The sequence below is a fragment of the Oncorhynchus keta genome, chromosome 21 (assembly GCF_023373465.1).
Source record: "Oncorhynchus keta strain PuntledgeMale-10-30-2019 chromosome 21, Oket_V2, whole genome shotgun sequence".
NCBI lineage: Eukaryota > Metazoa > Chordata > Actinopteri > Salmoniformes > Salmonidae > Oncorhynchus > Oncorhynchus keta.
In genome coordinates this window covers 848058-867416 of record NC_068441.1, presented here as the reverse complement: position 1 = coordinate 867416, position 19359 = coordinate 848058, and the positions used below count along the sequence as shown (strand labels likewise).

The 19359-nt window shown below is 42.1% G+C and overlaps 1 protein-coding gene across 9 annotated transcripts in view; it reads right to left on the bottom strand.

Annotated features, from left to right (window-relative positions):
- Nucleotides 1–19359, bottom strand: part of LOC118399907 (R3H domain-containing protein 2) — a 70714-nt gene that overhangs the window by 17023 nt on the left and 34332 nt on the right. For 5 of the 9 annotated variants that reach the window (XM_052473187.1, XM_035796124.2, XM_052473188.1 and 2 more), the window contains 12 exons: nucleotides 17066–17107; nucleotides 14918–15125; nucleotides 14413–14491; nucleotides 13901–13960; nucleotides 10201–10341; nucleotides 9895–10003; nucleotides 9488–9583; nucleotides 9025–9056; nucleotides 7872–7925; nucleotides 1727–1962; nucleotides 1355–1551; nucleotides 1101–1187 (listed from right to left, as the gene is read on the bottom strand). In XM_052473187.1, coding sequence (XP_052329147.1) covers nucleotides 1101–1187; nucleotides 1355–1551; nucleotides 1727–1962; nucleotides 7872–7925; nucleotides 9025–9056; nucleotides 9488–9583; nucleotides 9895–10003; nucleotides 10201–10341; nucleotides 13901–13960; nucleotides 14413–14491; nucleotides 14918–15125; nucleotides 17066–17107 — 1341 coding nt within the window. The remainder of the gene's footprint in view (nucleotides 1–1100; nucleotides 1188–1354; nucleotides 1552–1726; nucleotides 1963–7871; nucleotides 7926–9024; nucleotides 9057–9487; nucleotides 9584–9894; nucleotides 10004–10200; nucleotides 10342–13900; nucleotides 13961–14412; nucleotides 14492–14917; nucleotides 15126–17065; nucleotides 17108–19359) is intronic. The other 4 variants (XM_052473191.1, XM_052473194.1, XM_052473192.1 and 1 more) reach the window with 4 other exon arrangements.

Below are 19359 nucleotides of genomic sequence, written 5' to 3'. Positions count from 1 at the left end.
CAGTTACTAATCCAACGCTCTAACCACTAGGCTACGCTGTTCAGTATAAAAAAAAATGGTTTGATCATCCATATCGAGGGTGTCAATAATTTTGAACCCCACTGTATAACAGTATATACACTCACCGGCCAGTTTATTATGTACACCCACCTAGTACTGGTTCGGACCCCCCTTTGCCTCCAGAACAGCCTGAATTATTTGGGGCATTCTACAAGGTGTCGGAAGCGTTCCACAGGGATGTTAGTACATGCATCATGCAGTTGCTGCAGATTGGACAGCGGTACGTTCATGCTGTGAACAGACAGTTCTCCATCTCGTGCTAAAATGCGCTTTTGGGTTGAGGGTCTAGCAAATGTGCATGCCACTAAAGTAAGCTGAACTTGCTGCCATGTTCCAGGCAATGTTTTTCCACTCAATTGTCCAATGTCGGTCAAGTAAACCATTCCAACGTTTTTGCAACTACCTCCCCCTAACGAAAATGGCATTCCGAGATGCCGTTCTGCACCCCACGGTTGTACTACATCGTTATTTGTCTGTTTGTGGCTCGCCTGTTAGGTTGCACGACTCTTGCCGTTCTCCTTCGACCTCTCTCATCAACAAGCTGAGAGAGGTCGACAACAGCCCTGCCACTGACTGGATGTTTTTTTGTTGGGTCGCACCATTCTCAGTAAACCCTAAACACTGTCTTGCGTAAAAATCCCAGGAAGGAGGACGTTTCTGAGATGCTGGATCCGGCGCACCTGACACCAACAATCATACCACGCTCAAAGTCTCTTAGGTCACTCGTTTTGCCCATTCTAATGCCTCGATGCATTCTGCCTGCTTTATGTGACAAGCCATGTGACTCATCCATTTGTGAATGGGGTGCTGTACCTAATAAACTGGACGGTAAGTGTATAATGGCTACAGTACACTCCACTGCTACTGAGCCTTCCATACCTTGCCTTTCTCTCTATCAGTCTCACAACAAATCACTATTAGTCATTAGACAAATGACATGGTAACATGATAATTCCCCATTTACACCAACGGCCTTACAAACAGCCTGTGTTCATTGTGTATCTATTAGTGAATGTGGTGAGACAGGATGGTAGTAGTACCATGTACTGCTGGGGAGGAGAGACAGGCAGCAGAACCTGGGGACAGGAGGATGAGGAGTAGGACACAGGCTGAGCTGGCTGCAGAGACTCCACCGGTGAACAGAGGGAGAGATGGAGGGAGAAGGAGAGGAGGAGACGCAGACAGAGTATAGGTAAGGACACATAGGGCAGTTATTGGGCAAAAGAAGAGGAAAAATGCAAGAATATACTAATTTCCAGTTACATTAAGTTCATGCCATGAGCTTCTCCCTCACCTGAGCCATCATGTGGTTGTGATTATGGTTGTGGTTGCCCAAGGGGTGTTGCAGTGGGGTGGGCAACAGGGCGGTCTGGGGAGGCTGGGTCTGGACCTGTTGGGAGGGGCAGGGCAGCAGACTGCGACCCCCAGGGCAGGGGCCAGGCTGGGGGGCCGGGGGCTGAGGACAACCATCTGGACTCACCAGGGGCAGACCTGCAGGAGATGAAAGTCAAAACACAGAAACCGCACTGTCTGCTTCCTCAACATTTCCGCACTCTCTTCAGCATTTCTATCCTCTACAACTTGTGAGCTGTCGTTACTCCTCAGACTGTCTCCTCTGTTCAGTATGGAAATGTGTGTGTGTGTGCGCGCAGCGTAAAATACGCACCAGTGCGTGAGCCCCTGCAGGAACCCTGTGAGCTCTTGTTGCTGCCCAGACTATCTCCTCTGGTCAGAATGGAGATGCCAGAGAAGCTGGATGCCTTTGTGACCGGGGGCCGCAGGGTCCTATTGGAGCTGTCCGAGTCTGTACTGCTCCAGGGCCTTGGCTCCAGGCACTTCATTTCACTGTCCGTACTGCTCTGGCGGCTGCTGGAAGCACGGCTGGAGCTCTCACGGTTACCCCTAGAAAGGGGAGAGAGGAGAGAGGGAAGTGAAGGGGAAGAGAAAGAGTGAAAGGGGCAGAGTAGAGAAGGAGAGGGAGAAAGGGGAAGATGAGGGAGAGAGATGGAGGGGGTAGGGTAGATGAGAGAGAGAGGAACAGAGAGGTGGCAAGAAAGGGGGAAGGAGAGAGAAACGGGGTACAGAGGCACAGGGTGATCAGCAACAGGTTAAGAGCATGCACGTTGACAGGGCGTGAGAACGCTATAACCCCACCGCCACCATGGGGCACTCTCCGTTCACAACGTTGACATCAGTAAACCGCACAGCATTCAACAAACCAAAATGCAAATGCAATAAAGACGTCGACTGGCTGGTGAAACCAAAATTCAGGCAACAAACCACACAGTTACCACCACACACTGTAGTGCACCCTCCCCCAACCAGCACACACACAACAAAAACCAACACAGAGAACCACATGCAGGTGACTGATGCTTTATCCAATCAACACCAAGGTGAAAGAACAAAGGACGAGAAGACATAAGGACAGCAGAATGAGGGTGTGAGACAAGGTCCATAACTCACACCTGACACACCACTACAAATACAATAAGGCCAATGGACAAAACACACCTGCGCATAGACACACACACACACATACACATACACATATATATATATATATATATAAACCAGGCCCCCCCCGGGTGCGGTCTGAAGTCACAAGCGCTGCTGGTCGGCTACTGTGTAGCAACCTAGCGATGCCTATTTTAATTAAATAGCGATCCATTGTGACTACTACATTCGTCGTCACAAGGTTCCACGTGCTGACACCGACCAATCGCGGGCGGCAAGCTAAGAGGAGGCTCACGCCCTCATGCCATAGACATCAAGGATCTCTCTCAGACCAGGATGAAAACTACTACATCGACAATGATCCTTCGCTAGTTTTGGCCTCCATCACCCGTTCGGCGTGATCCTTAGTGCTTTTCCTGGTGCCATTCAGCCCCACTCATCAATATGGTGTGCTCCAAATTCTTCCACCTTCATGCGCCGTCGGGAGTTTCCCCATAGGAATATGTCAGCGCTATCACCATCTACCGGGTCTTAATGTCTATGATAGAAACACACCGTCTCGTTGCAATATTCATAAGGTGCTGTCACCCTGGATGAGGGCCGCTGCCAAGATGATCAATCACACTTGGCATTATTAGAATGCATCCAGCGACGACCAGGACGCTTTCAACTTGTCATAACCTACTGTCCTACCCCAACATCGGCTCACTGTCGCTATGTTTACGTCCTACGGCTTACTTTTTCTTACTTCTATCTTAATCCATTATGGATTTTATTGCATCTCAATCAAATTTGACAAATGCAAGTTCGGGACCGTAACGCGATGACAGAGTTTGAGTATTCAGACTCATCACCTAAAATGCTGACAACAAATGCTTGGATTTTTGACTAACAAAATAAAATTCAACTCAACTGAAATACAGTGGGGTGCGATGACTGCACATACTGTGGTACCCTGTTGGACGGGAATCTCCACAGAACAATAACAAGCTATACCACCACAGCACATCACAGGCAGGCAAAACGGCCAAGTCTGCTAAACTCGTCTGTGCCAGATATTCTGAGAAATGACTGAGGTATCCTAAAGCGGATTTGAACTTTGTCTCTGCCATCATTTCCTATAATCTAAAACAGCTTCTGGACATCGGAACAGCGATCACCAACCTTGATTTGGGATAAAAATGTCTACTTCCACGAGTCTGCAGCTCTGGATGTTCTGCTTACTCCGGACCAGGGCTGTTACGGTGACCGCATTACCGCCACACCGGCGGTCACGAGTCATGAAAGAAGTCAAATTCCACAATGCCGTTTAGTCACAGTAATTAGCCTTCTCCAAGCTCTGAAACTGCTGATGGTTATTAGTAAACTTGCTAAATGCCTGGTACTCAGCACTATTGTCCCTCTAATCACTCTGACGTCAATGCAAATGTAGGCAAATCTAATAAAACACTTCATGAGAGCCCATGTTGCACAACATTTCTTTAGACTATGAAATTACGTGAGAAAACTGTGATGGCCTCTATTAGAAAGAGGATCCCATCAGCTATCTATAGGCTAGGCCTACTATATTTATCAACTTTCCTAGTACTAAGCACATTGCTTGTCTTTACAACAGGAGTATTGCCTACTTGGCTGGCATAAAATGGACTACGGGAAAAGCGTCCTCCATTTGTTATTTAAGTGCATAGATGACATGTTTTTAAAATCAGTCCCACACCTCATGTAGCCTAGCCCTTGGGCCTATATGTTTTGATAAGGTTTGTATCACAACTAAAATGGCCCCCAAAAAATCTTAAAACGAAGCACATTAATCCGCTTTACAATGGGTGTAGAGCCTAACTGGCATACATAAGCAGCGTGTGAGTTTCAAGTTTGGACAAGATATTTTTCACCATAAAAACACACCTTTATAATAAAAGCATTACATGCATAGTCACTTTTGATAATGGTGTTTTCCCGCTGATGGAACAGTCGAGCTTATGTGCTCATTGCTGCGCTTGTGTGAAGAAATAGCCGAATAGTTTATCAACTTTTTAAAATAAACTTTTGCATCAGCCTCATTGCGTATCATTTTAGCTCCATGCTATTATTTTATTTTTTATTTAACTAGGCAAGTCAGTTAAGCACAAATTCTTATTTACAATGATGGCCTACCAAAAGACCTCCTGCCAGGACGAGGGCTGGGTTAAAAAATTAAAAAATAAGACAAAAACACACATCACGACGAGAGACCACAACACTACACAAGGAGAGACCTACGACAACACAGCATGGTAGCAACACAACATGGTTCAAACATTATAGGGCACAGACAACAGCACAAAGGGCAAGAGGGTAGAGGCAATAATACGTAACGACCAAGCAGCCACAACTGTCAGTAAGAGTGTCCATCATTGAGTCTATGAATGAAGAGATAAAACTGTGGTTGTATTAATCTATCACATCCCACAACTGTCCCAGACCATGTTTGGAATATTTATTTCTCGCACAGAATAGGTCAAACTTTGTATTACGGGGGATAGTGGATTGACATAGGCTAGTGCTTTTGATGTTCGTTAGGCCTACTCATCTTGTTGGCTGACAAAAAAATTATGTGGACAGTTCTTCCAATATCATCAATGGGCACCTCGGAATTGGATAAGGACGTGCACAGTTGCGTCCCCAATGTGTCTCGTCTCCACTTGTAGCCTGTGAGAAAGATCCGATCACATGACTGACAGCCATGTGAGTGAGAGGTATGTCGGAGCACGCAGAAAGAAGGGAATTAAAGTTATATTCAGCCCAAGGGCACAATGGCCACAAAATGTATGGATTCTTGTAGGGGGCATTACGGCCACACAAAGGGGATGCCGCTGGGAAATTTGAGGCATTATTAAGTGCTTGTGAAATTGTAAATGAGAGACTGATGAAGTGTGTACAGCCTGCACAAAAACCAAGCAGGGCTCAAGCCTTTTATACAACTTTTTTCAAATCATCATTAGAGTCACATAAAGCAGCCTGAGAATGTATTTTAAAAAATCTAAACATATAGCCCAACGTTTGTATCACAACTAAAGTTACATTAATAACTCTAAATTAAGCATATAGGCGTATCTGTTTCTTTGTTAACCGCTCAACACAGAATAGCCGCAAGCCCTCAAACCGTTTGGAGAAAATATCTGTTATTTTTAATTAAGCTTTGTTCAATTGTATTCTTCATACTATAAAATATGAGTGCAGCCCACACCCATATGGCACAGCCAGATCAGGACCTAACAAAGACTCAGAGTATGCTATTCTGTTCTTCTGAAAGAGACTACATTTTGTTCATATCGTGTTTCTTTAGACCTGTCTAAAATAAATAATACATTTATTGTGAAGGTATAGGCTATATTAAACAGATTTTTTAGACTTTTTAAAATGTAGATGTTACAAAACGTTTGCATCAGTGGCTTGTAGGTTACGTGTGGAAGCCATTAGATGCTAAACGTGTATGCTAATTAAAGGTCAATTATCGTGAGACCGGCAGTAATTTGCTTGACAATTACCGGCTGACAAAATAGACCGCCATTGCCCTCTGTTCAATTGGCACGCATGCAGTCACTGGAGAAAAACGGGATGAGCTCCATTCGAGACTATCCTATCAACGGGACAAGAGTCATGGCTGAACGAGGACATGGATCATTTACATTGAGCAAAAATATAAAACACTACATGTAAAAGTGTTGGTCCCATGTTTCAGGAGCTGAAATAAAATATCCCAGAAATGATCCATATGCACAAAAAGCATAACTCTCAAATTTTGTGCACAAATTTGTTAACATCTCTGTTTCTCCTTTGCCAAGATAATCCATCCACCTGACAGATGTGGCATATCAAGAAGCTGATTAAACAGTGGGGTCATTACACAGGTGCACCTTGTGCTGGGGACAATAAAAGGCCATTAAAATGTGCAGTTGTGTCACAACACAATGCCACAGCAGTGTGCAATTGGCATGCTGACTGCAGGAATGTCCACCAGAGCTGTTTCCAGATAATTCAATGTTAATTTATCAATTTGGCCATACGCCCAACCGGCATCTATATCTGTGACCAACAGATGCATACCTGTACTCCAATTAATGTGAAATTCATAGATTAGGGCATAATTCATTTATTTCATATGAACTGTACCTTAATGAATGTAAAATCAATGAATGTTCCGTTTATATTTTTGTTCAGTATAAATCTTGCTGGTTTTTCTATGCATCAAGACCTGATGGCAGACTTGGGTAATTATGAAGGGAGGGGTGTGCCCCTTTGTTAACAACAGCTAGTGCACGATCTCTAACGTTAAGGAAGACTGAAGTTTTTTTTTTTTTTTAATACCTCATGATAAGCTGCAGACCATACTATTTACCAAGAGAGTGAATATACATTTTTATACTGTAGCTGTTCATTTACCACCACAAATCAATGCTGGCACTAAGACCGCACTCAACGAGCTGTATAGGGCCATAGGCAAACAAGAAAATGCACATCCAGAGTCAGTGATTTTAATGCAGGGAAACATCACCCGAACTCCACACACAGAAACACATACAAGACCCTCCCCTCTGGAAAATCAGACCATAACTACACTGAGAATACCAAACATTAAGAACACCTGCTGCTCGCGGCAGTCAAGTCATTCCACCAAAAGTTGTTTACAATCTAGGCCGGTTGTGGCCACAACTAGACCTCGTTTCAAGAAATAATCGTATTTGTACAGTACATTGTTTAAAGCACACTTTTGTGTCTCAGTCACAAACAGCTCCAATAAGCCCGCTATAGTGAACGAGTCGGCTAAAGACCTTTCAGTATGATTGTTTCACTGCTGCAGACCACAACCAACCACAGAGAGATCTCTCCTTAGGATACCACAGACAGTAGTAGAGACAACTGCTGTGCAAGTAGTAGAGCAAAGATGAAGGGGTTACAAAACCAAACCAGATTAACAACCACCAAATCAACAACAAAAAATAGGGGGATGCAATGCAGTAGTACAGTACTATAAAAGATGTAGTAGTGGTGATGACAGGTAGATAATAAGTAGTACCCACTCCCAGAAAAACCAACCACAAAGCAGCCATGCAGTGGACCTCACAGTGCCAACCCCACGCCAAGCAAGAACACCCGGTGGCAGCATCCGAAATGGCACCCTATGCCCTTTATTGTCCACTACTTTTGACCAGAGCCCATAGGTCTCTGGTCAAAAAGTAGTGCACTATGTAGGGAATAAGGTGCCATTCCGGACGCAGCCAGTCAGTCATAAAATCACCACGAGATAGAGGGAAGATGGGCATGGCAACACAATCACAGGCTACTAGTCACACATCACCAGGTTGTGTCAGTACCTAAAGATCTGTCTCCTCTTTTGAGAGCTAGAGGAGTAGCCTTCAGTGGAAAGTCTGTTGGGTGATAGTGGAAGGAGAGAAAGGCAAGGCCGGGTGTTAGTGGGTGGGTATAGGAGAGGGGGCCAGGTAGGTAGGTAGGTAACAGTGCTGCACTGTATCTAACCCCCAGAACAGAGAAATAATGCACACAGAGCAAAAATGTAGACAGCTCAAAACAAGGAACAAAGTTAACATACTTCTTTCCTTCTCTCAGTAAATCGGTTTAATAATCGTTCACCTCTATCAGAAAGGGAGAGGAGTTGAAAGCTGTACTTATTTGTTTGGAATATATTTGGAAAACTATTCTCAGCTACACATGAATATCAATTCACCCCACATTCCAACCAATGAATTATACACTAGATGACTGATAGGGAGCGCTGTGTTGAATGGCGCCCATCTTGGAACTCCCCCAACGTTGTAAAAAATATTTAGGAAGCTATTGAAATGCATTTATTAATGTCGAAATTCATTTTTGCAACATTTATTCTATTATAGACACCTTAATGCAGACTATTAAATTATATTATGTGAGCTAGCAATAACATATTTAAAACATTTCATTAAAGTATCATTTTTAGAGATCACTAATGTTACTGTCCCCACTACAACAACAACATATCTACTAAACACCTTTAATTTTGTCTTGTAACATTTAATTGAAATACTATAAAATTTATTTAGTTCCTGTGGAGGACTGTTACCTACTGGGGAGTGCCAATATGGCCGACTGGTTGCTTCATAGACTCTCAATGGCCAATACATAGCATCAGCAATTCAGGGTTTATACACATCATTAATTCCAACTCAACAAAACCTAACCCTGGTCCGTGAAACGTCAACGTACTGCCAGCATGATTATATTGCCAGCATTATTGCATGTGAACTTTGATGTCTTGAAATACACCTAAATGTAACTTGGTGGCATAGTTTGATGGTGCCAGGGGAGTTGGAACAGGGTTAGGAGCCCTGATGTGACCAAGCCACCCCCTGACTACTTCTCCTACCCACCTAGGGGATTAAACTGGCTCGGGACTAACTCCATACTCCCTTTACAAGTGCACACATGAAGCTGTCCATTGTGATGCATACTGTACTGTTACTGTGAGCTTACCTGTTGTCGTTGATGTATCCATTTTGAGAGGACTGAAAAGGAAGAGACACCTGTACATTACGAATAGCTACAGCTAGTAGATCCCAAAACTATATTTATTTATTAGCAATAATTGGACCGGGTAGTTTATTGAGAACATATTCTCATTTACAGTAACTGCCTGGACAGTGAAAACTGACTCATGTCAATTCTGTCAAGTACTGTATGAGCTAAGGTTACCTAAGGTTCACTCATGACCTCCAAAAATATTAACTTCACTTATTACTCTGCCGTCTAATTCTATTCCACCTGAATAGACTCTACTGTATGAAGTAAGCCGTTCTCTCTCTCCACCCATAAGTTAATACAATTAGCTGTTAGTTTATACAATGGGAGGAATGGTTAGTGGAACAGACAGTGGGGGACAAGTTAACAAGTTAGTCCAACTGCCCATCTCCACTGTTGAGTGTGCCCCACCACTTACTTCTCTGGCGAAGATCCGGTCTCGTACCCTCTGATACTCTTCCTCCCTCTCTTCTATTGACTTGCTGCGCCGCCCATCCTGCAGTGGCACACGGATCTGCGATTGGACAAGAGGAAAGAGGGGCGGGATCAGCAACCTCATTGGACAGAAGTGGTATTCACTGAATACTCTTCAGAGCATCTTCACAAATATACAGTAAGTGGGAGGTAAAACATGCCATTTATTATTCAACAATTTGTTATCAATACTAAAGTCAATGGGATATATGATATTCAGCCTTCTCATATCTCGTGTTGTAGAAAGATCAACAAAGCTAAAGAGAGGAAGAAATACTTTTTAAAATGATTAAAGTATTTTAAAAGCACTACATTATAAAAAGCTACACTTGAAGAAGTGTCTATCATCACCTGATTATCATCCTTGTCCATACTAACATCGTCTCTCTTGAGGATAAACTTCTTCTGGAAGTCCAAATTCCTTTCATCCTTGATGTGCTCGGAGAACCTTTGATCTGGGCTGAAGAAGAAAATATATTCAGCAACTCTTGGTCGGACAATGGAAGCTATTTGTTTCTTTGTCTTACAAAGTTTTACTAATTGCCCTCGAACTTCTATTAATTTCCTTCTATGTTCTACTAATTGTCCTCCAACTTCTATTCATTACCATTTAAGTTCCACTCATTGTCTTCTAACTTATACCATCCTCTCACTTACATGCGTGTGTTGCCAGTCTTGTTGATGATGACGGCCTTGCCAGTCTGGTCTACGTTGTGGTCCATGCCAAAGTAGGCAGCTACACGGTGCAGCAGCATGCGGTGGTACGATGTCATCTGGGGGAACTTCTTGTACTGGTTACTGGATGGGAAAGGAGAAGATGACGCCATAGAAATACATATTATATTAACTACATATTATAACTAATTTAATAGGATATCTGTGATGGACAACAACCTATCAGTCGAGTAATGATACCCTTGTGGAAGTACAGTGTCTCTAAACATCTTTCTTAGATATAATGGTAAAAAAGACTAAATAAACTCGAGATGAGAATAAAAGAGACCATCTGTGTGGTAAATAAACGTTTTGGTCCACCAGCCATTCAAGATTCTTTACCTGCCAAAATAGGTTTTCCGCAATTCAGGTCATCATATATTATACATTATATATATATATATAATATTATATAGTATATAATATTATATATAAAAATCCAGATGACCGTGCTTTCTGTTTTTCTAAAACAATAAATGTATTACTAGTAAGAAGTAAATGGTATACAAATAAATAATTTAGATAATTTAGTTCTACAATCATTTAGTTCTACAACTGAATATCAAGAATAAACAAAGTGCACAAAAGTGCAGGGTCCGGATTCACAAAACAATTTTCCAGAACAAACATATGAAGTATTTTAAAGAAAATAAATAAGAAGTTCATAAGATATACATATAAATGCAATTCCTCAATGTTCTTAGGAACTTCGTAAATATCTTATGTGGCATTGACATTCGTGACGTGCTTGAAACCAATAAATAAGCCTATGCGACAGGGATGATAGGATTGTTATTTTGTTATTTTTCACACATTATAGGCATCAGACTAGCTATATCAAAGCCAAAAGTGGATAATCAAGGAAAGCGCAATAAAAACTTCAGCAAACAAGCGCTTGAAGTGACGGTGGAGGAAATAGCAGCCAGGAAAAGGTTGCTGTTGGGGAGACTTGATAACTGCGGGGTCACTGCAGAGACCAAAAAGAGAGGAAAAAGAGACCAAAAAGAGAGGAGAGATTGGCCGAGTGACTCTGCATTCCGGCGTATGGCAAGGGACAGTGACGCCGTAAAAAAGAAGTGGTCCGACATCAAGTCAGCTGCTAAGAAGAAGGAAGCTGAGAGACAACTAATGTGGAGCAGCTGGAGAAGGTGATTTCCATGATAGGAGAGACGGTGGTAGAGGGACTGCGCGACCGGTAAGTAAGTTAGCTAACATGTAACAACTTTATAGCCAACATAGCTAACGTTAACATCGTAAGCTTAGTTAGCCAAGTGTTTCTTTGCAAATTGACGAGATAGCGCAAGCTATTAAGCACGTCTAGAATATTGCTAATTACTAGCTAGCTAGATAATGTGCATTTAATTTGTTTTCTTGCTGTATTTAAATACCCGGTAGCCAACTGTCTGTGACGCAAGAAAATGTTCATGGTTACAAAAGTATCCATTCGTCTCAAGACAAGGGTTTAGCTGCCCTAAAGTTAACCTCTTGAATCTAGGGGGCACTATTTTCATTTTTGGAAAAATAACATCCCGAAAGTAAATGGCTATTTTGTCAGGACAAGATGCTATAATATGCATATAATTGACAGCTTACGATAGAAAACGCTAAAGTTTCCAAAACTGTAAAAATATTGTCTGTGAGTATAACAGAACTGATATTGCAGGCAAAAGCCTGAGAAACATCCAATCAGGAAGGGACTCTTATTTAGAAAGCTCTGCGTTCCTATGTGTCCCTATTGAGCAGTGAATGAGATATCAACCAGATTCCTTTTTCTATGGCATCCCTAATGTGTCTAGTGTCAATACATCTTTTATTTTTTACAGGCTTTTATTTTGAAAAATGAGCCTGAACGTCAACATTGCGTCAGTGTTCAGCTGAAGTCTCCCAGAGTGCGGTAAACGACAAATGCGGCCATTGTTTCTCTATTTTTTTTAATATATATTTTTTTACCTTTATTTAACTAGGCAGGTCAGTTAAGAACAAATTCTTATTTTCAATGACGGCCTAGGAACAGTGGGTTAACTGCCTGTTCAGGGGCAGAACGACAGATTTGTACCTTGTCAGCTCGGGGATTTGAACTTGCAACCTTCCGGTTACTCGTCCAACGCTCTAACCACTTAGTGCTACCCTGTGCCCCACTAAGAAGCCACCAGTCCCAGTTGATATATTATCGAATAGATATTTGAAAAACACCTTGAGGATTGATTATAAACAACGTTTGCCATGTTTCTGTCGATATTATGGAGCTAATTTGGAATATTTTTCGGTGTTGTAGTGACCGCAATTTCCGGTCGATTTCTCAGCCAAACGTGAAGAATAAACGGGAGCTATTTTGCCTACAAAAATAATATTTTTGGAAAAAAGGAACATTTGCTATCTAACTGGGAGACTCATGAGTGAAACATCTGAAACTCAAAGGTAAACGATTTAATTAGATTGCTTTTCTGATGTTTGTGACCAGGTTGCATGCTGCTAGCTAGTCATAATGCTATGCTATTGATAAACTTACACAAATGCTTGTCTTGCTTTGGCTGTAAAGCATGTTTTCAAAATCTGAGATGACAGGGTGATTAACAAAAGGCTAAGCTGTGTTTCAATACATTTCACTTGTGATTTCATGAATAGGAATATTTTCTAGTAATATTTATGTCCGTTGCATTATGCTAATTAGTGTCAGTTGATGATTACGCTCCCGGACCCGGGATGGGTAGTAATCAAGAGGTTTTAAGTACATTTCCAGGAAGAAATCTAAAACATTATTTTCAAGAATCCAATTTCTTGCATATACTCTTAGGCAGAAATATAGGGAAAAAAATTAAGAACATTTCCAATAACTTTATTGAGAAATAGCAACTTTGTCTATAGTTTAGGGAAAATGGACGTTAAGAAATTTGTACTTAAGGTTTTGTGAATCCGGCCCCAGGGCACCACGCTGGAGTTCACAATGTACTCCTGAGTAGAAATGTAGCAGCACACAAATACATCTAGGAGAACAAAAGTATTTGAGTGTTTTAATGATAAGAAATTACTAAAAGTTCATGAATAAAAGTTTAGGAGTGATCCATGCTCAAACCTTAGGTGAGACCAAAAATGTAAAGCTGCCCCCTTAAGGGACGAGCAGTTACCATGGTAACTCGCTTGTCTCTGATGAAAGAAATCCCTCTTCCTAGTGGCATTGAACAACCACCTAGCATGTGAACAAAACAATATAACTGGCCATGAAACACGAGGACAAAGTCACATTTTAGTAGCCTTCCTTGTGAATTTGACCAACTTCTTCTACATGCGGCATTTAGATTTAAAAGCATAAACAATGTTCCCAAATGGTCTGTGTGACCAGCTGCCAATGTGGCTGGGAAAATATACATTCTTACCCTCCAATGACCAAATCTCCCAGCATTTGGCGGGTGTTAATTTCCAACCCTGTATACCATCCAATCGACAGGAGGACACAGATTTTCAGGCTGATATACCAACTACAGTACAATATACCATCTAAAAATACTGTGACGGAGCTAAAGCTAAAAATGTAAGTAGAGTGAGTCGAGTTGTAGTAGAGAATGTGTATGCATCCCAAATGGCATCCTGTTCCCGATCTAGAGCGCTACTTTAGTGTACCATATATATAGGAAATGTGTCTCACTCGTCGTCATTAATGAACTCCAGGATATCTTGTTCTAGTTTCAGCAGCATCATTCGATCCCTGTTGGAGAGAAAGAGAGGGAGAGTGAGGGAGGGAGACAGAGAAAGTGACAACTACTCATACAAAGAGCAAAGGCTTCATTCACCGCAGTGAATACTCCAGCAAGCCGTCCTGACTGAGGCTGGGCAGCTATATTGTAGCGTCCAGACCACCGCAGGATTACTACAACTGCAGCAGCATTCGCTTACAGCCGGAACCCAACTTGAGATCTGTGCACGTAACTTGGATTTTCACTTCAGTCATGCATTGATGATAGATTTGTGGGAAAAAAACTTGTTGCGATTCGGCCCTTAGAGCAGAATTTCTCAATCCATTTCCATTACTAGGGGGACCTGCAGGCTCATACGGCAACAGACTACATCTAGATACCATTTAGTGATGTGGCTGTGATATGAGATCGATAAGGTTCCTCTGCCTCAGGTTGTTTTTAAGTGTGTGTGTGTGTGTGTTACCTGGGGTTGTTTTTCAGTGTGTTGACCAGGAACTCGTGCACGTCGATGCCGGTGGAGTCTGTGTACTCCTGGCTGGAGTCTGGAGGGGAAAGAGACAGAAAAAAATGACACCACACACACACCATCTACAAACCGCACGCATGCAATCAGGAGCATCTACACACACACACAAAGCGTCAGAGGAGTTAGAGAGGGTGTGTTGTTTCAAAACGCACTTAGAGGATTGTTTCCATGTCAACTATTTTCTGCTGCTACGCATAAACACATACACCACGCAAGCGTATACATTATGCTCGTGTGCACGCACACGGTCAGAGTTGCTTGGCTCACAGTGTGTTGTTTCTGAACACACGAATGGAAGATCTTTTTTTTACACACACTCTCCCTAATAATAATAAAAACACTCCCTGCATATCCCTCTTCAGCGCTACATTTAAAAACCCTAACTCCTGAACTGATATTCATTGTAAGGACAACCATTTTTCCCCTCAGGTAGGCAGCTTACCTCGTGAAAGCATCTTGCGTGGAGTCTTGTCCTTGTTCTTCTCCTCGTTCTCGTACTCATCCTTAGAGGACTTCTCCTCCTCCTTGTCTGATGGGCAGCTGATGTGCAGCTGGATGACGTCCTGGTCTGGAGGTCCGTCAGTACAGAACGGACCTGATGACTCCTCACACACCGCCAGGCTCCTCACCAGCTTCAGCTTGGCATTGGACTATCATACACACAACCAGATAGGAGAAACTTATAGTACTTTGGTCCTTAGATACAAATAGACCAAACAACATTGCACACTGTAAATATTTTTAAACATATGTTAAATGTTGTAGTGTAAAGTAGGTAAAAGTTAACTGACGTGAGAAAAAAAAAAGCTGCATGCCGGCAGTGCTGAGCGATTAGCTGAAATGTCAGAATATTTACGTCACCTCAACTATATGAAAACCATGTACTTTTTGTGTTTTTTTGTGAGCTCAATGTGCCGTTTCTGTGGAGAGAAATCATATCAGGCATAAACTGTGACGTTGCAGGAAGGTGTAGTCTTCAACAGGCCAATATTCATCGTTAATCACCACATTTTCTGCACTTAACTACAATAACGGGAATCCATTGCACCTAGCCTGTTCATATGGGTTCTTGCCCGGGCAAGCCTGTGGGGCCGGCAGACAGACGAGGAAAGGAGTGACAGAATGCTTCAAGAACGAGAGGGATATAGACAGTAGCTTAGGTACAGTGCATTCGGAAAGTATTCAGACCACTCCACTTTTTCACATTACAGCCTTGTTCTAAAATGGATTAAATAGATTCTTCCCCCTCATCAATCCACCACACACAAAAGCCCACATAAAAAAAGGAAATATCACATTTATATAAATATTCAGACCCTTTACTCAGTACTTTGTTGAAGCACCTTTGGCAGCGATTACAGCAGAGTCTTCTTGGGTATAACGCCACAAGATTTGGCACACCTGTATTTGGGGAGTATCTCCCATTCTTCTTTGCAGACCCTCTGAAGCTTTGTTGGAATTGTGAACCTTCTCCCCAGTCTGAGGTCCTGAGCGCTCTGGAGCAGGTTTTCATCAAGGATCTTTCTGTACTTTGCTCCGTTCATCCACCCCCCCCGCAGAGAATCTTGTTTCTCACGGTCAGAGTCCTTCAGGTGCCTTTTGGTAAACTCAAGCGGGCTGTCATGTGCCTTTTACTGAGGAGTGGCTTCCCTCTGGCCACTACCATAAAGGCCTGATTGGTGGAGTGCTGTAGAGATCGTTGTCCTTCTAGAAGGTTCTCCCATCTCCACAGAGGAACTCTGGAGCTCTGTCAAAGTGACCATTGGGTTCTTGGTCACCTCCCTGACCTAAGCACTACTCCCCCGATTGCTTTCTAAAAACCTGTTTTTGCTTTGTCATTATGGGTTTGTGTGGATTGATGAGGTGGGGGAAAAAATGATTTAATCCATTTAATTAAAAAAGTCTTAACATAACAAAACATGGAAATAGTGATGGGGTCTGAATACCTCACGAATGCAATCGTGTCTACCCGACAATACATCTAATTGATAGATAGTTTGTATTGAGCAGTATGCCTGATCTACTTTGAAGAACTACCCACTAATCACTCAGCACCAGCAGACATGCATGTGATCCTTTTGAGATGTATAGCCTTCATAATCCAAACGTTGGGAAGGATTTCATTTAGTGGAAGGGCTAACCAACTTCCCATCCTCTCAATCTAGTGAGAGAGCAGATGATGTCATGATGAAGCCTACACTAGAAATTATGTAGGGACAGACAGAGGGAGAGCGGTTTGATGCAAAGACCTAACCCAGCTGCAAGGAGGGTGTGCGTGTGGTATGCACAGACAGAAATGAGATGTAAGGGAAGCGAACATGTATTATCCTATTAGCAAGGAAATTGTGAGTACACACACAAAAGCCGACTTCCATAAATACACTCGGTAAGCTGAGCTCATGGCTTGGGGGACCTCACCTCTGCGACTTCTCCTGGTCTATCTAACCTTCTAACTAGCATGAGCGAACTTTGTGGATGATAGAAAGTGTCCTACTAGCCCTAACAGGTGGATTTAAGTTCCTGGATTAGGATCACGATATGCAAACTTAAACCAACAACAATGCAACAGACAGAATAATGCAGTCCTTACCCTGGCCCTTTTCCTCCCATGGCCGTGGTTCTGAGCCCTTCTCTGCAAGGGGAGAAAACGTGGTAATACTAAGAATACTAGCTACACTCAAAATGACAATTTCTTAAGATTTACAACGTTAAATAACGTTTGTGAAAACCGTATTTTAGTGAGAGAAAAAAGTTTAAAGGATTGGTTCACTATTTTAGAACCAAATCTCTATTAATGTAAATGGCATGTTTATGGAAGGGTCCAAACACGAACCGCACCCGCAATATACTTCCCCATTGCTCATTCTGCAGTATGGGGTCTCCGGAAAAACATAAACACCCAAATACATCCTTTTAGAAAAGTTCTCAGTGGAGTGCTGCGGGTCTTTAGATGTTGTAAACATGAAATTGTGTAATGACGAACTTTATCTGCAAGCTTCCATTCCATTTTGTGCGAATCAAGTGGTTTCCGCCTACCAATTGTTCTGCTTCTCCGTGTAGCCCGTGTACAGCTGGTAGGCGAAACCACTGGATTGGCACAAGATGGAATATAACGTTGCTGATAAAGTACTGTTCACCTGACATTTCTACTCCATTAAGATGCAGATAGTGTTTGAAGCTAGAAGCACAGCTAGCAACATATTTTACTGTTTCAACAAACTAGCTAGTTACAGTCAAGCTAGCTAGCTACCTTTGACTGGACCACGTTTAACAATTTGCTAGCAGTACTAGTCAGCTGCATGCATTAACTTTTTCGATATAGGGGGCGCTCTTTTAATTTTTGGATAAAAAAACATTCCCGTTTTAAACAAGATATTTTGTCACGAAAAGATGCTCGACTATGCATATAATTGACAGCTTTGGAAAGAAAACACTGACGTTTCCAAATCTACAAAGATATTATCTGTGAGTGCCACAGAACTGATGCTACAGGCGAAACCAAGATGACATTTCAAACAGGAAATGAGCCAGATTTTGAATGCGCTTTGTTCCAATGTCTCCTTATATGGCTGTGAATGCGCAAGGAATGAGCCTACACTTTCTGTCGTTTCCCCAAGGTGTCTGCAGCATTGTGACGTATTTGTAGGCATATCATTGGAAGATTGACCATAAGAGACTACATTTACCAGGTGCCCCGCTTGGTGTCCCTCGTTGCAATTATTGCATCTCCAGCTGCGTGCATTTTACCATTTGCTTCAGAGGAGAAACCAAACTGCCACGAATTACTTATCATCGAATAGATATGTGAAAAACACCTTGAGGATTGATTCTAAACAACGTTTGCCATGTTGCTGTCGATATTATGGAGTTAATTTGGAAAAAAGTTTGCGTTGTAATGACTGAATTTTCTGGGTTTTTTCTTTGCCAAACGTGATGAACAAAACAGAGCGATTTCTCCTACACAAGTAATATTTTTGGAAAAACTGAACATTTGCTATCCAACTGAGAGTCTCCTCATTGAAAACATCTGAAGTTCTTCAAAGGTAAATTATTTTATTTGAATGCTTTTCTCGTTTTTGTGAAAATGTTGCATGCTGAATGCTAGGCTTAATGCTATGCTAGCTATCAATACTCTTACACAAATGCTTGTGTAGCTATGGTTGAAAAGCATATTTTGAAAATCTGAAATGACAGTGTTGTTAACAAAAGGCTAAGCTTGTGAGCCAATATATTTATTTCATTTCATTTGAGATTTTCATGAATAGTTAATGTTGCGTTATGGTAATGAGCTTGAGGCTATAATTACGCTCCCGGATACGGGATTGCTCGACGCAACAGGTTAAGCAAGCAGAAACAAAACTAGCTAGATACTCTTGCAAACTGACTGACATGCCATAATATGTAGTTATGCAGTCTAACCCGTTAACTAGTTTGGAGTGCTTGTCTGGTAACAGCATAGTCACTAGCTAGCTAGTCAGCAAGCCAGACAGAGCAGGTAGCAGCTACCCACAGTGAATCGACCTAGCTAAATAGACACCTATGCTTCAAATTCAATATTCAAACAAGGCATGAAGATAACATGCAATTTGTTTGTAATGTTTCAATGACAGGCATTCCAAAGAAGGGTTCAATTTGTCTCAACTGTAACGACATCCATCCCTGCCAACCCACCCCCACTACACTCCTTTCACAAGCTTGCAGCACATACGCATCATGGTCATAAGCAACTACGCAATGCATGTTGGGAGATTCAGTTCAAACAGAGCTGGAAAAAACCCATGTCTGCAAAAATATACTTTGTCATCACAATATAAATGGCTGAATATGTTCTAATCTAAATAGCCACAAAATTCACTGACATTCAATTCTGGACTGTAGTATTCC